At 43.4% G+C, this 12,553-nt stretch overlaps 1 protein-coding gene across 3 annotated transcripts in view; it reads left to right on the forward strand.

Annotated features, from left to right (window-relative positions):
- SLC35F4 (solute carrier family 35 member F4) overlaps positions 1-12,553 on the forward strand; it is a 132,196-nt gene that overhangs the window by 97,611 nt on the left and 22,032 nt on the right. For all 3 annotated transcript variants that reach the window (XM_030452332.1, XM_030452330.1, XM_030452331.1), the window contains exon 2: positions 7,937-8,128. In XM_030452332.1, the coding sequence (XP_030308192.1) occupies positions 7,937-8,128 (192 nt within the window). The remainder of the gene's footprint in view (positions 1-7,936; positions 8,129-12,553) is intronic.

Genomic DNA, 12,553 nt, shown 5'->3' on the forward strand with positions numbered 1-12,553 from the left:
TTTAAAGCTTTTTCTGTAGCTCAGTGGAGGTTGTTTTGTCCTGAAGTTGAAGGAAGTTTTGATTTCATGCTGTAAAAATCATTCTTCATTTGCAGCACTTTCTTCCACATTCCTTCAAGCTCTAAATATGTCTAAATCACCCAGGGATTTTAAAATATACGTAACCAGCCTGTTTCAAACCCCAGCATTGCTCTCTCCAGCTGCCAGTTCCACTACAGATGCTCTCCAATAGACCTTTTTCCCCAAGATTTTTTCCTACACCCCCACACTGGTGCTGGTGTATTATTTTTGATGTCAAAGCAATGGAATTTCTTTTCAGTGCTTAAGCAGAAGCAGTGATAAATAGGTTTGAGTTACACTGAAATGAGAATGGGGGAAAATGTTTTCTTGGCTGAATGTGAGTAAGGAAGGGGAAAAAGCCAGGGAAAAAAATGTTTCCATGCTTTTAACTATACTTTCAGTTAAATGTAGAGGGATGAGCAAGTGGATCAAAAATTTGAACATAGATTTTGGCATCAGATTGCTCCTGTAAAGTTGCTCTGCAGGTTACTTACAGCTGGGATAAAAACTTATATGATTCTTGCATGGGGCTTTTTAAAAATTTTTTTTAATTATTTTTTGAGGGTTTTTTTGTTTGTTTCTTTGTTTGTTTTTTGTGGTTTTTTTGTTTTGTTTTCGTTTTGTTTTATTCTGCAGTCTCCAGTTGGAGCTGTTAGGACACAGCACAGGAGGAGGCTCAGGGGAGACCTCATCGCTGTCTACAACTCCCTGAAAGGAGGTTGTAACCGGGTGGACGTTGGTCTCTTTTGCCAGATGACTTTCAACAAGACAAGAGGGCAGGGTCTTAAGTTGTGCCAGGGGAAATTTAGGTTAGATCTTAGAAAGAATTTCTTTCTGGAGAGGGTGATCAGACATTGGAATGGGCTGCCCAGGGAAGTAGTGGATTCTCCGTCCCTGGAGCTATTTAGAAAGAGACTGGATGTGGCACTCAGTGCCATAGTCTAGCAACCACAACGGTGGTAAAAGGGTTGGACTCGATGATCTCTGAGGTCCCTTCCAACCCAGCTGATTCTATGATTCTATGATTCTATGCTGGTTGCAGACCATGCACATCATATTCCCTGGTTTGCCTAGGAAACCTCCATCTCAGAGCAGAGATGAAAAGAGAAATAAGAAAGAAAAAAGAAAAATATGTGTTTTTCCGTAAGAAAAACACATAGCTGAGATGCAGAAAGATGAATGCCCAGGCTTAGAAGTCTCTTCATCAGATGTGTATGCAGAAGCCAAGGCATCAAACATGTAGCAATTAATCTGGGAAGCCAAGTCTAGGTGTTCAGGAGCCAGCTCTGGGAATGTGGGGAGATGAGAGGTGCAAATTGATCACTGAAGAAGTAGATACTTTGATTCAGCTTATTAGCAATTATTTCTCTTGGTCCTCATCTGCAAAAAAAGGTGAATAATCATATATATATATATATATATATACACACAGCCCCATATGAACTGCCTGTATGGGGCATAAATGGAAGCTTCTTGACTCCTTGATACGTGTTGAATCTAAGTATTAATAACTCTATTACTACTTCTAACTATGTGGTGCATTTGTATGTACTTTGTGTCCAGGATCTCACCATCTTTCTGTTCATCTACTATGGATGGATGCTGTGACTGGTGACCTGACTCCAGGTTTCCTCAAGCAGATCACATCAGGACAGTACCATGGGGTGGTTCCCATATTGGCATTGCAGTCCCAGACCATCTTCTGTGTGGCAACCAAAGAAACTGGGAGCAAAATCCATGCTGGAGGTGCCAGGACCAAGTGGAATCCCAGTTTATTTTTACAAGGGATGCAGGCCATGCACAGATGGTCCTGCCCAGTTCTGGCTGGTTTAATTTAATTTTCAATGCCTGAAATTGCCAGATCTCTTAGTGTTAGATGCAGATGCACTCAACTACTTCTCATTAGCTCTTTTTATTTCTTTTGCTCAAAAGTAACTTACAGGATTGAAGTTGGCAGAGTCTGGAACATCTTTTCTCTTTGATTTAGTGCTGCATCCTCAGTCTATGCAGTTATTGTCAGGTTTTATTGCTGTTTATTTAGATTGTTGTGTTGTGTTTATTTCAGTTATAAATGAAATCAAGGCCCATGGCCTTATTGTTCAGCTGTCTAGATCTTAAATCAGATGTTAGCACCTTGGGACTAGGTCCCAACACCATCACCATCTCAAAGCCAAGGAGATGCAGGGCTGGAAGGGGAGTTCAGGAAGTTTTCTGTGTTATCCCTCCTCTAAAGCAGAGTCAGAGAAACCTTCACCATCCCTGACGTGTATCTCTGTCATTTGCCTCTGCTGTGAGATCATTTTTCAGACATTGTGTGATCACTGTGGTCAGAGCTTCCTTCTCCCCAGGTGGGATGTGAGGATGGTCTTTTCCCAGATAGTGGTTGCTGGAACAGTGTCTGTTCTGGAGAGCAGAGTGCTGGAGATGGTCGGGGAAGGTGGGAAGCTCATGGGGGAGATTTGGTACCCGAGCACGAGACATTTCTGGTGTGGATGGGGGGATTTTTTTTAACTGTTGAACTTGGATTTCCTCCCCTTGGCAGTGAGGCTGAAGCTGCTCATCTGGGGGAGTAATGAGGTGGATGGGTGTAAAGTGACACATCCCTTGATTGGGCACTGAGTTGGTTATAGGATGTGAAATGTAAGTTATTTACTCCCTCTGTTCCCTCTTTGTTCTCTTTAAAGTGAGGATAGGAGGGCACGTGGAAGCTGTTGAGATTTTTAATTACAATTGGAGCTGCTGCCTGCTGATTTGGAGCAAATGGCTGTGTACAGACACTGAAGGGATAATTGGCAGAAATTGCTGATGGATGTCACTGTTAAACTACAACAAAATATCAGCTTTTTTGTTTTCTGCTCTTGACAATAGTTAATCATAGTACAAGAGAAAAGCTGTACGCCACCACTGAGTCATTTGTTTTTCATTAAAATCTGAAAAACTTGTTTTCCCAGAGGACATCAAAATTGTTGTAACCTTCTCATCTCCTTCAAACAGAAAAACTTCCAAACCAAGCAAATAGTAACTGTGCAGCTTGTTGCTCTGGATGGACATTCAGGCATAGCTCTAATACATAGAGATCATTGCAGTGTCTTGGGAGGTTGTGTTTAAAAGGAGAACATCATCTCCAAATGTCTAAAACATGGTGAAGTGATTTTTCTTCACTCAACAAGAGATGCTTATCCCTCAGACCTGTTGGCAAAGCCACCCCTCCTGTTGTTTAATGGGTTTAATAATGTAATTGAGGCTTCATGTTCAGAGTCAAACTGCTGGGTCTGAACTCCTTAAAAGTTGGGGAGAGTTTGCCCTTCAGTTTTTCCTTCTGAGGCCAGCTGTTATCTCCAGGAACACCAATGTGTGCCCAGGCAGCTGGGCTGATGGTTTCTATAGACAAGAGGGCAGGGTCTCAAGTTGTGCCAGGGGAGGTTTAGGTTGGAGATGAGAAAGAATTTCTTTCTGGAGAGGGTGATCAGGCATTGGAATGGGCTGCCCAGGGAAGTAGTGGATTCTCCGTGTCTGGAGATATTTCCAAAGAGCCTGGATGTGGCACTGAGTGCCATGGGCTGGGAACTGCAGTGGGAGTGGATCAAGGGCTGGACTTGATGATCTCTGAGATCCCTTCCAACCCAGCCAATTCTGTGATTCTGTGATTCTTCTGAGTTGCTGTAGGTTTACAGCAGTGCATTGAAGAGCAGGATTTGATTTTACAGATAAAACCTTTGGCTGGAATAAAATAACCTACAGACCTAACTCACTTTGGGATTGATGATGCTGGTCAGTTGCCCCAACTGGGTGCTAGCAGTAGCAAGCAACCCAATGAAAGCCATGACTATCCCAACCTAAGGAGGTTTTATTGTCACAAAATAGCTCTCAGAAGCTCTCTTCACCTCTACCAACAGCTTAGTCCCCTTTCCTGTAGGGCTGCTTGCATCTTGCATTCTCCAAGCCCAAAATGCACATCATCTTCTCCTTACCATGTGTCATTAAGACCAGAATTTCATTGCACAAGCCCCCACAATTGTGAACTTTACTGATGCAAACCTGGGCAGGGGCTGTTGGAAACAGGGGGCTTGGGGTGCGTGAGCGAGTCCGGCATTGCCGTGGATGCTGCTTCTTCCAGGTAACATGGCAGGGGGAAGGAAACCTTGTCAATTCTTTCTCTGGTGCCCAAGTTAGCAGGAACATTCAATTGACCTACTTGCCATGGAACACCAGACTGGCTTCTCCTTCCACCCATCTGTCAAAAGGCAGCAATTGTTTCCCTGGCAGTGGCACGAAGGCATCGTTGTGTCAGTGCAAAAGCAGTGACGTGTCAGGAGCTGAGCTTTTGAGGACAGGGTAAAATTAAGTATATTTTAATACTGAATGTGTAAAAGGCAGGTTGTAGGTGCTTTGGCTGACTTTTTGGAAAAGCTGGTCTCTCTCCCAACCACAGTGGTAGCCACAGGTGAGCACTGCTCTGCAGAAAAGAGTGTCTTATCTTTGGGAAGATAATGCAAAGAAGGTGTCCAGCTTATTAACATCATCTATTTAAACATCAATTCACTTGTGTAGACAAAAAAAAAAAAAAAAAAAAAAAGAAGAGTGCATTTTGGCACATCCCAGCAAGCCAGATGTTGCTGTCTCCAAATAAGCAAACACTTTGTGTTGATAATTCAGTGTTGTGAATGCATGGATGGCTTTCTAAAGGGAATTCAGTTACCTGTTTGAAATGTTCTAAATTTCTGTCAGAGCAGTTGATTAAAAAAACAAGAAAAGCAAAATAATAAATAACTCTGTAACGACCTGGCCATAAAAATTACTTCCAGGGCTGCATTTTGATATTGCATTGAGGATTTTTTGGCACTCCACTGGATCCACTTTTAGTCATAACTGAGATCAAAAGACCAGTAAAATGGCCTGGGTTTCTTTTCCAAAGCCTGCTCTCACATGCTAAGTGTGTCATATACATGGAAATAATCTGAAAATAGTTTGGTTTAACTCTCAAAATATCATCTCTTCTTACTAAACCTCCAGTAGAATAACAGAGTGGCTTTTCTAGCTGAGGAAAGGATCTGTTTTCTCACCATGTGAGCTGCACGTGGAAATCTCTGTATGAATAAAAGACCACAAGTCAGAAATCACACCTTTCAGAGGATTGAGGGTCAAAGGAGCTGCATGTAGTTTATAGACAGATGGTAAAAATAGTTGTCAGGACAAGGCATGTGCTGCTGGCTCCTGGTTTGAGTCTACATGGCATTAGCTTCATTAGTCAACATGGCTTCAGTGATATTAATCATGTGGCTTAGGTAAGTCACAAGCACAATTACCTTGCTAAATTGAAGTAGAGTGGAATAAGTTTATCATAATTAATGTAAGGCAAGGACAGACTTTGTTAGAGACACGTGGACACTCACAGGTTGCTGGTTTCCCTTTGGTCTCCATGTGCAAGGAAATGGCTTTGCTTCTCATGCCATGAAGCATCTGCATTTCAGGACAAGAAAAAAAAAGTGGTTGAAACTGAATAATAAACTAAAAATAATCTTAGAAACTGGGAAAGAGCAGGGATTATTTCTTATCCAGTACTGCAAAGTCATCCAGATGGATTTGACTCACTAAGATGTGCTTGTTACAATCATGTGGGGTCCTTCCCAATTCTCCCTTCCCTCCTTTGTCACAAGGGCTTGGCTGTTGCTTTGACACTTCATGATAACCAAGTCATGAAAGAACATCTATAACAGCAAGATCTGGCAGTCTGGCAAGTTTTTTTTCCTATTTGTTGTTTTTTTCCTGCTCTATTCCAGTAGCATTCTCTTAAAATACCAAATAAATGTAGATTCATTCTCAGCCTGTGATTCATCTCTGCTAAAACTATGACTTTATGGTTGGTGTTGGCTGTGTCAGCCTCCAGATACTGGATGAGACTTCTGTAGACAGTGAGTTGCAGTTATCTGTGCAACCTCTTACATGGACAGGTTAAAAGAAGGTCAGGTAAAGCAGTCAGGTGAAGTATCCCACCTAGCCCAAACATCTCTGCTCAGAATGGTTTTCCAAGACCAGGTTGCATGGGGCTCTGAGTAATCTGATCTAGTTGAGGATGTCCCAGCTTCTTGCAGGGGATTGGACTAAGGTGACCTTTAATAGTCCCCCAAATCATTCTGTGATTCTGCTGTTCCCTGAATAGTCTCAGGGAGATGCAGTTTGCCCCAGGGTTCTCATCCTAAGACTAAAATAAATCAAATGAATCTAACTCAAGCAGTGTCACTCCTCCTTTGCTCTGAGGAGGTGTCTTATGGGACCTTTTTTGAACACAGTTTCTCCTCCATTGGTGCACTGGAAGCTGTGGCAGCACTCTTGCTCTTGTCCTCTCTGGAAATGCTCTCACTGCCTGACACTGTGAGGGATTGATGCATCCATAAGTATGTGGGATTGATGAAGGTATAAAGAAGTTAAATGGAAAAAATGCTGCTCTTGATCCCTCTAAATTTGGAGGGTCTTAGTGGATCCCTGCTAGCTGAAAATTGCTTTTCATGACAAAAAACCCCAGACTTCTGCCTTCCCTTCCTCTCCTGTGGGATAACGTTGCACATGCACAAGGTTTCATGGTTGTGCTGTGCAAATGGTGATTTGTTGGCCTTGCTGCTGGTGGCAGGTTTGGCTAAGTGAGCCCAGCATATCTCCCTGTCAAAGTATATCCTTAAAATATGTTCCTATTCTGGAGCATTAGATGATGCAGGCTTTCTAGCTGTAACAATGAAATATTGATAAAGTGCTGTGCTATCTGATTGCTTGGAAGAAGCAGAAGATTTCAGTAAATCAAGCAGTGGCTTTCGATTAAATGCAGTCTCTGGAACTGCAGTTTTTGGTCTCAACTGCTGAGTTTCTCAGTGTACAGGAAAAGATTTGAGGTAAAATGGTCTCCAGTTGAAGCACCAGCTGCAAAACAAGCATCCCAACTGACCATCAACACAGATTTGATAAACTGCTTACCAAAAGGAGCTGTCATCTTGACTTTTTGACAGAGAAGAAGACTCCATTGTGAGCTCTTACACAGACACCTTCAGTAGATTTGGGAGTCCATGCAAGATGCATCCCAGCACTGCACTCTTTTCTGTTGTTTGCTGGTTCTTAATCCAATCCTTCAAGCTCCTGCTCCTGAAATCTGGTGTACCACTCACTGGAGAATTGTTCATCTGGTACCAGGGGTATTACTGGACCCTGGGTCTTCTCTGCTGTCCTGTGCCTTCATGTGGAAGGCAGCATCTTGGTGTTGTCTGCACCTATCAAAAGAAGAAGAAAAAGCAACTTCTCTGAAGATGTGGAGATTTGGGGCACGTAAAGGCTTAAAGTTGGCATCCTCAATGATTTAGCAGAAGTCTTCATCCAAAAGACCTGTCAGTGACTGTGGCTTCATTCCATACAAGAGTCTCAAGGATCATTCTGGAGGATGGAAAGAGGAAGCTCTCCCCTGGAGAGGCTCTCAGCACTGACCCCAGTTCCTCAGCCCTCCTTTCCACCCTAAGGGTCAATGGTGACCTCTCCTTTTGCCTGATTCAGTGTCAGTGCTCAGGAAGGGGCCCACGTGAGTACAAATTCCTTTTGAGTGTTCAGACCCTGCGGATGGAGCCTTGGGGCTAAGAATTTACTACAGCTTCTCCTCTCCTTGAGGGAAAGGAGAGTTTTTATATAGCACCTTTTTATCTGTAAGGGGGGAGCGAGCTGAGTATTTATTGACTGACTGACTTAACTTTATTCCAGGCAGAGCTGAAACCTTGATTTTTTATTTTTTATATTTTTCTTTTTGCAGCGTGCTTCCTTTGTATGCATTTCACTGTTTGAAAGCCCCACTTTCCCTCCTGGGACTTTACAGCCAAACTGATGCCAAACTCTTTCTTCTCAGGTGCCTCACGATCAGCTGCCACCCAATGCAAGCCAGGAGGCAACTGCCCCAGCAGACAGAGAGGCATGACTAGGCAGCTCTCCCCTCTATCTGTTGCTGAAGATTCTGCTGCTCCCATTCTTGAGCTGCAGAATCCAAGAAGCCCCTCGGGAATCTGTCGGCACAGCAGAGTCGGGAGGCAGAGCAGATCAGGTAGGCACCAAGCCAAGGATGGGAGGAAAAGTCCTGGGCCTGGGTAGGTACATGGGATGTGTGGCTAGCTGAGAAATCATAAGGCCAGTAGGGACAGAAGATCTGGAAAAGGATGGTTAACATTAGCACATGAGTTAGTTTTTACAAAGGGGTTATGTTTCCTCAGCTTCGGCCTGGCCAAGAGACCAGGGCCCTTAAGTTCCTTCTCAAAGGCAATGAAAACCTCAGGAAAAATGATGGACGGTCTGATGAAGAGGAGGAGAAGGAGCAAGAGGTGGAAGGCTATCCCTAGGGAAGACCATCCCAGTTCAGACCATCAAGCAGCACCTGGAACATGTCACCCACTTCACTGCAGGAGTTTAGCTGAGATGAAGCTGTAGGTGTGGTGAACACTGACTCCTTCACTGTGATGTCCATCCAGCATCAACCCCAATGAGATGGGAGCAGCTGCAATATGGAGCTGCAGGCCTTGGAGTCTGCTGAGTTGTACTCTTGAGGAGGAGAGAGCCCTGAAATATCTGTCCAGTTTCCTTGGAAGACTGGGAAGCAGAAAGGGGAGGAAGAACAGGTTGGATCTCCCTTGCACACTGTGGGAGATGAACCTTCCTCTTGCCACTTCACCATGGATGGCAGGAAGAGTCAACCATTTTCTTCTTGTGGTGGAAAATGGAGGGAACTTACCCTCCAGATGGAGTTTCTTGATGGAAACCTTCAGAAAAATATTGGAGGTGAGGAGGTGATTACTGCTGCAAGGAAGGGATGATAAAACATTTTGAAGTAAAGATACCAAAAACCCCAATCTGTTCTCATCTTTGCAGATACCAGGCTGAAATAATTCTGTGGATGCTGGCACTGGGGTACATCCAAAATTAGAATCCATCTTCTCTAAGAAACAACTTTGGGCCAGTTGAGAAAAGTGTAGTGTCTTGATGTCATACTCTTTTAAACATTTATTTTGCATTTTTTAAATTTGCCTTTTTATCCTGATCTTCCCTTTCTCATCAATGAGCTCTAGGACTGACCTGAGTGGTAGGTACACAAATATATAGAATATTACTTTCTAGGATGTAGTTACCAAGTAGTCAAAAGTCTTCAGAAGAAAAGCTGTCAGTTGTGGCTTTCCTCATCTCAAATCTTCTAAAAAAAAAAAATAAAAAGCAAAAGGCTTTTTTGTTAACATCTTGCCCCTGAGACATCACAAGCAAGAATTCTGTTCTAGACAAAAGGACCATGAAGGGGAATTTCTGCTAGCTGCCTTTCAACACTGTTTGCCATTGACCAGTGTCATCTCCTGGTGTCACCTGCAGTGTCAGTGTCACCTGCATTCTTTCCATGTCACTTCATCCTTGTTGAGTTCTCAGTTTTTTTCCTGGGCTCTTGACAGTGTGAGGCTGGTGATTTGTTTCAGACCCAACTAAATACAGTCACCAGGGTTTTATACTGCTTTGCTAACATTAAAACACTGTCCACCAGCCCCTTGGGCAGGTCAGGTTGTTTTCTCCTTGTTAATATATCATTCACTACATGCACACCAGGGCTACTTTCTAGCTTGCTCCAGCTTTCTTCATGGACTTGGAAATCCTTAAACCTCTTTAGTATTCATTCCCTGCCTGCTTTCCATGTGCCTTCGAGTTCCAGCCCTGTCATTATTCCTAAAGATACTCCTTACCTTCTCCTTTTGGTTCGTTGGCTGAGATCTAGGTGTGCACATCCCATGGATTTTGAAAGGAATTTTCAAGCTCCTGTGTCACTTTGGCCAGGGATCCAATTCAGGTTCATTTAAATGAAATGTAAGTACCTAGCCTAGGGAGAGGTAAATGCCTCCTTTGGGCTTAGGTATATGAGGATGAAATCAGGTAACTTCTTCCCATGCCTGTCCATTATCATTACACATAAAGGGGCCCTAGACAACATGTTTAGCCTGAATACACAATTATTTGCTAACTAATTTATTACTGTGTTGCATGGGGTGAATCATAGAATCATAGAATTAGCCGGGTTGGAAGGGACCTCAGAGATCATCTAGTCCAACCCTTGACCCACCGGAGCAGTTGCTAGACCATGGCACTGAGTGACACATCCAGTCTTTTTTTAAATGTCTCCAGGGACGGAGAATCTACCACCTCACCGGGCAGTCCATTCCATAGCCTGATCACCCTCTCCGTGAAGAAATTCTTTCTAATATCTAACCTAAACCTCCCCTGGCACAACTTAAGACTGTGTCCTCTTGTCTTGTTGAAGGTCGTCTGTGAAAAGAGTCCAGTTCCCACCTCGCTACAGCCTCCTTTCAGGTAGTTGTAGACAGCAATGAGGTCTCTCCTGAGCCTCCTCTTCTTCAGGCTGAACAGCCCCAGCTCTCTCAGCCTCTCCTCATAGGGCCTGTGCTCGAGTCCCTTCACCAGCCTGGTTGCCCTCCTTTGGACCTGTTCCAGGACCTCTACATCCTTCTTAAACTGAGGGGCCCAGAACTGGACACAGTACTCGAGGTGTGGCCTAACCAGCGCTGAGTACAGGGGAAGAATCACCTCCCTGGACCTGCTGGTGACGCTGTTTCTGATCCAGGCCAGGATGCCATTGGCCTTCTTGGCCACCTGGGCACACTGCTGGCTCATGTTCAGTTTCTTGTCAATGCAGACTCCCAGGTCCCTTTCTGCCTGGCTGCTCTCCAGCCACTCTGTCCCCAGCCTGTAGCGCTGCAATCCTACCCATTAAGCACTTACAAGAACTCCCCACTGTATATTTAGTCAGGCTAAAACTTCCATAGGTCTTTTAATAAGCAACAATTTCTCTGCCTTTTCTTAACATTCAAACCTAGGACTGTGGAATTCCAGTCTAGTCCTAGTGGTAGTGTCATGAATAGTAACAGCAATTATGTAGTTATTTAGTAATTGAAAAATAGAAAGAGTGCATAAAGGTGCTTTAGTCTTCTATCTATGTCTGATTATTTTAACTGTTAGCTGAAGAAGGACTAATTGCATAGTTGTTTTGCTTCCCAGGAAAACCTGCCAGTGGATGTTACATAATATATTCTTCTAATTAATAGAAGATGCCAGTCACTATTAGTACCATAAAAATATCTCTCAGCAGCCAAAAAGAATGCTAAAATGATGCTTGCCTTTTCAGGGCTGTGTCTGATTATCCTCTGCATGTTTTTAATAAACCTGTAATTTTATTTAAATTCTTGATTCACCACTGAACAATGGAGCCACTGAGTACAGATTATTTTTAGGGGGAAAAAAATACAGCATACAATTAAAGTTACAAAAAGCTCCATTGTCCTGGTTAGGAAAATTCTTGATTACAAATGCACTCCCTGCTGTGATTAATTGGTTTTTAGATGTAATATTGGGCTAATGGAATAACTTGGCACCTGAGTTTGACATTTCTTTATGGGTGTAGCAGAAACAGTAATCTGAGAGGAAAGCAAATCTGAGTCTGAAGGGGTTGAATATAGGACAGCGTGTGCTCTCCCTGCAGTGGGTCCAAAGGGGATCCTCTTAACATCAATAATTATATTATTGCTTCTCTCTCTCACATCATATGTTGGTTGGTAATTGATAGTAATAGTTAAGAAGAGCTGTAGGTCTTAGAAGGACCTTGTGTTTCTTCTGTCAGACTGCTGGGATGTGGTCTGAGGGGATAAATAGGTGGGGTGAGTCTTGGTGCTCCTCAGTACCCAGCACAGTTCCATCTGTGGTTTTCAGCTGGGATCTGTAAAATCAAAATGGGTTTTCATGGGTTGCATCTCTGGAAGATGTGTCTGGAGACCAAGTCACCAGAGAGTGCCATTAGGTTCTCTCCATGATCCTCACTTCTGTTAGGAAATCTGCAGTGGGCTCCAGATGAGGTCTGAAAAGCACCCCGCTAAAACAAGAAATGGCAGCTTTCTGATTCCTCCTTGTTTATGTGGGGAAGTTTATTTCTCAGAATGCCAAGCTTCAGCTTTGTCCTCTTTCCTTTTTTTTTTACTTCAAAAATGCAAGTGCTCTCACTTAACTGAAAAAAAAAAATAATCCTTTTTTGTTAGGATTATAAACACACCAAACTGCTTCATTTTCCCCTCCCTGCTTGCAAGTAACAAGAGGAGAGCGATTCTTGAGTTAAGATCTTGAATAATAAGAACTTGTCCCTGGCTTTAGGTGGACAGGCTCAGATTGCTGTTACGTTGCCCAGTAATGGACTTAATAATGTCATTGCTTCCAGGAGATGTAGCTCCATCCTAGAAGTTTGGCTGACAAAGGGAAAAAAGGGCTGAGAAAGCAAACAGTAGCTACAGCTTAACCTTAACACTGTCACCTCAGGCCTCAGTGTTGTGTTGTGTTCTTATTCCCTTGAAATTCCCTTGAGGGAATCACTGAAGTGTTTCTGTGGAGGATTTCAGGGTTTGTGGGGCATAGAGGAATTACAGGGAGAAGGCAGGAATTG

The sequence above is a fragment of the Calypte anna genome, chromosome 5A (assembly GCF_003957555.1).
Source record: "Calypte anna isolate BGI_N300 chromosome 5A, bCalAnn1_v1.p, whole genome shotgun sequence".
In the NCBI taxonomy this organism is placed as follows: domain Eukaryota; kingdom Metazoa; phylum Chordata; class Aves; order Apodiformes; family Trochilidae; genus Calypte; species Calypte anna.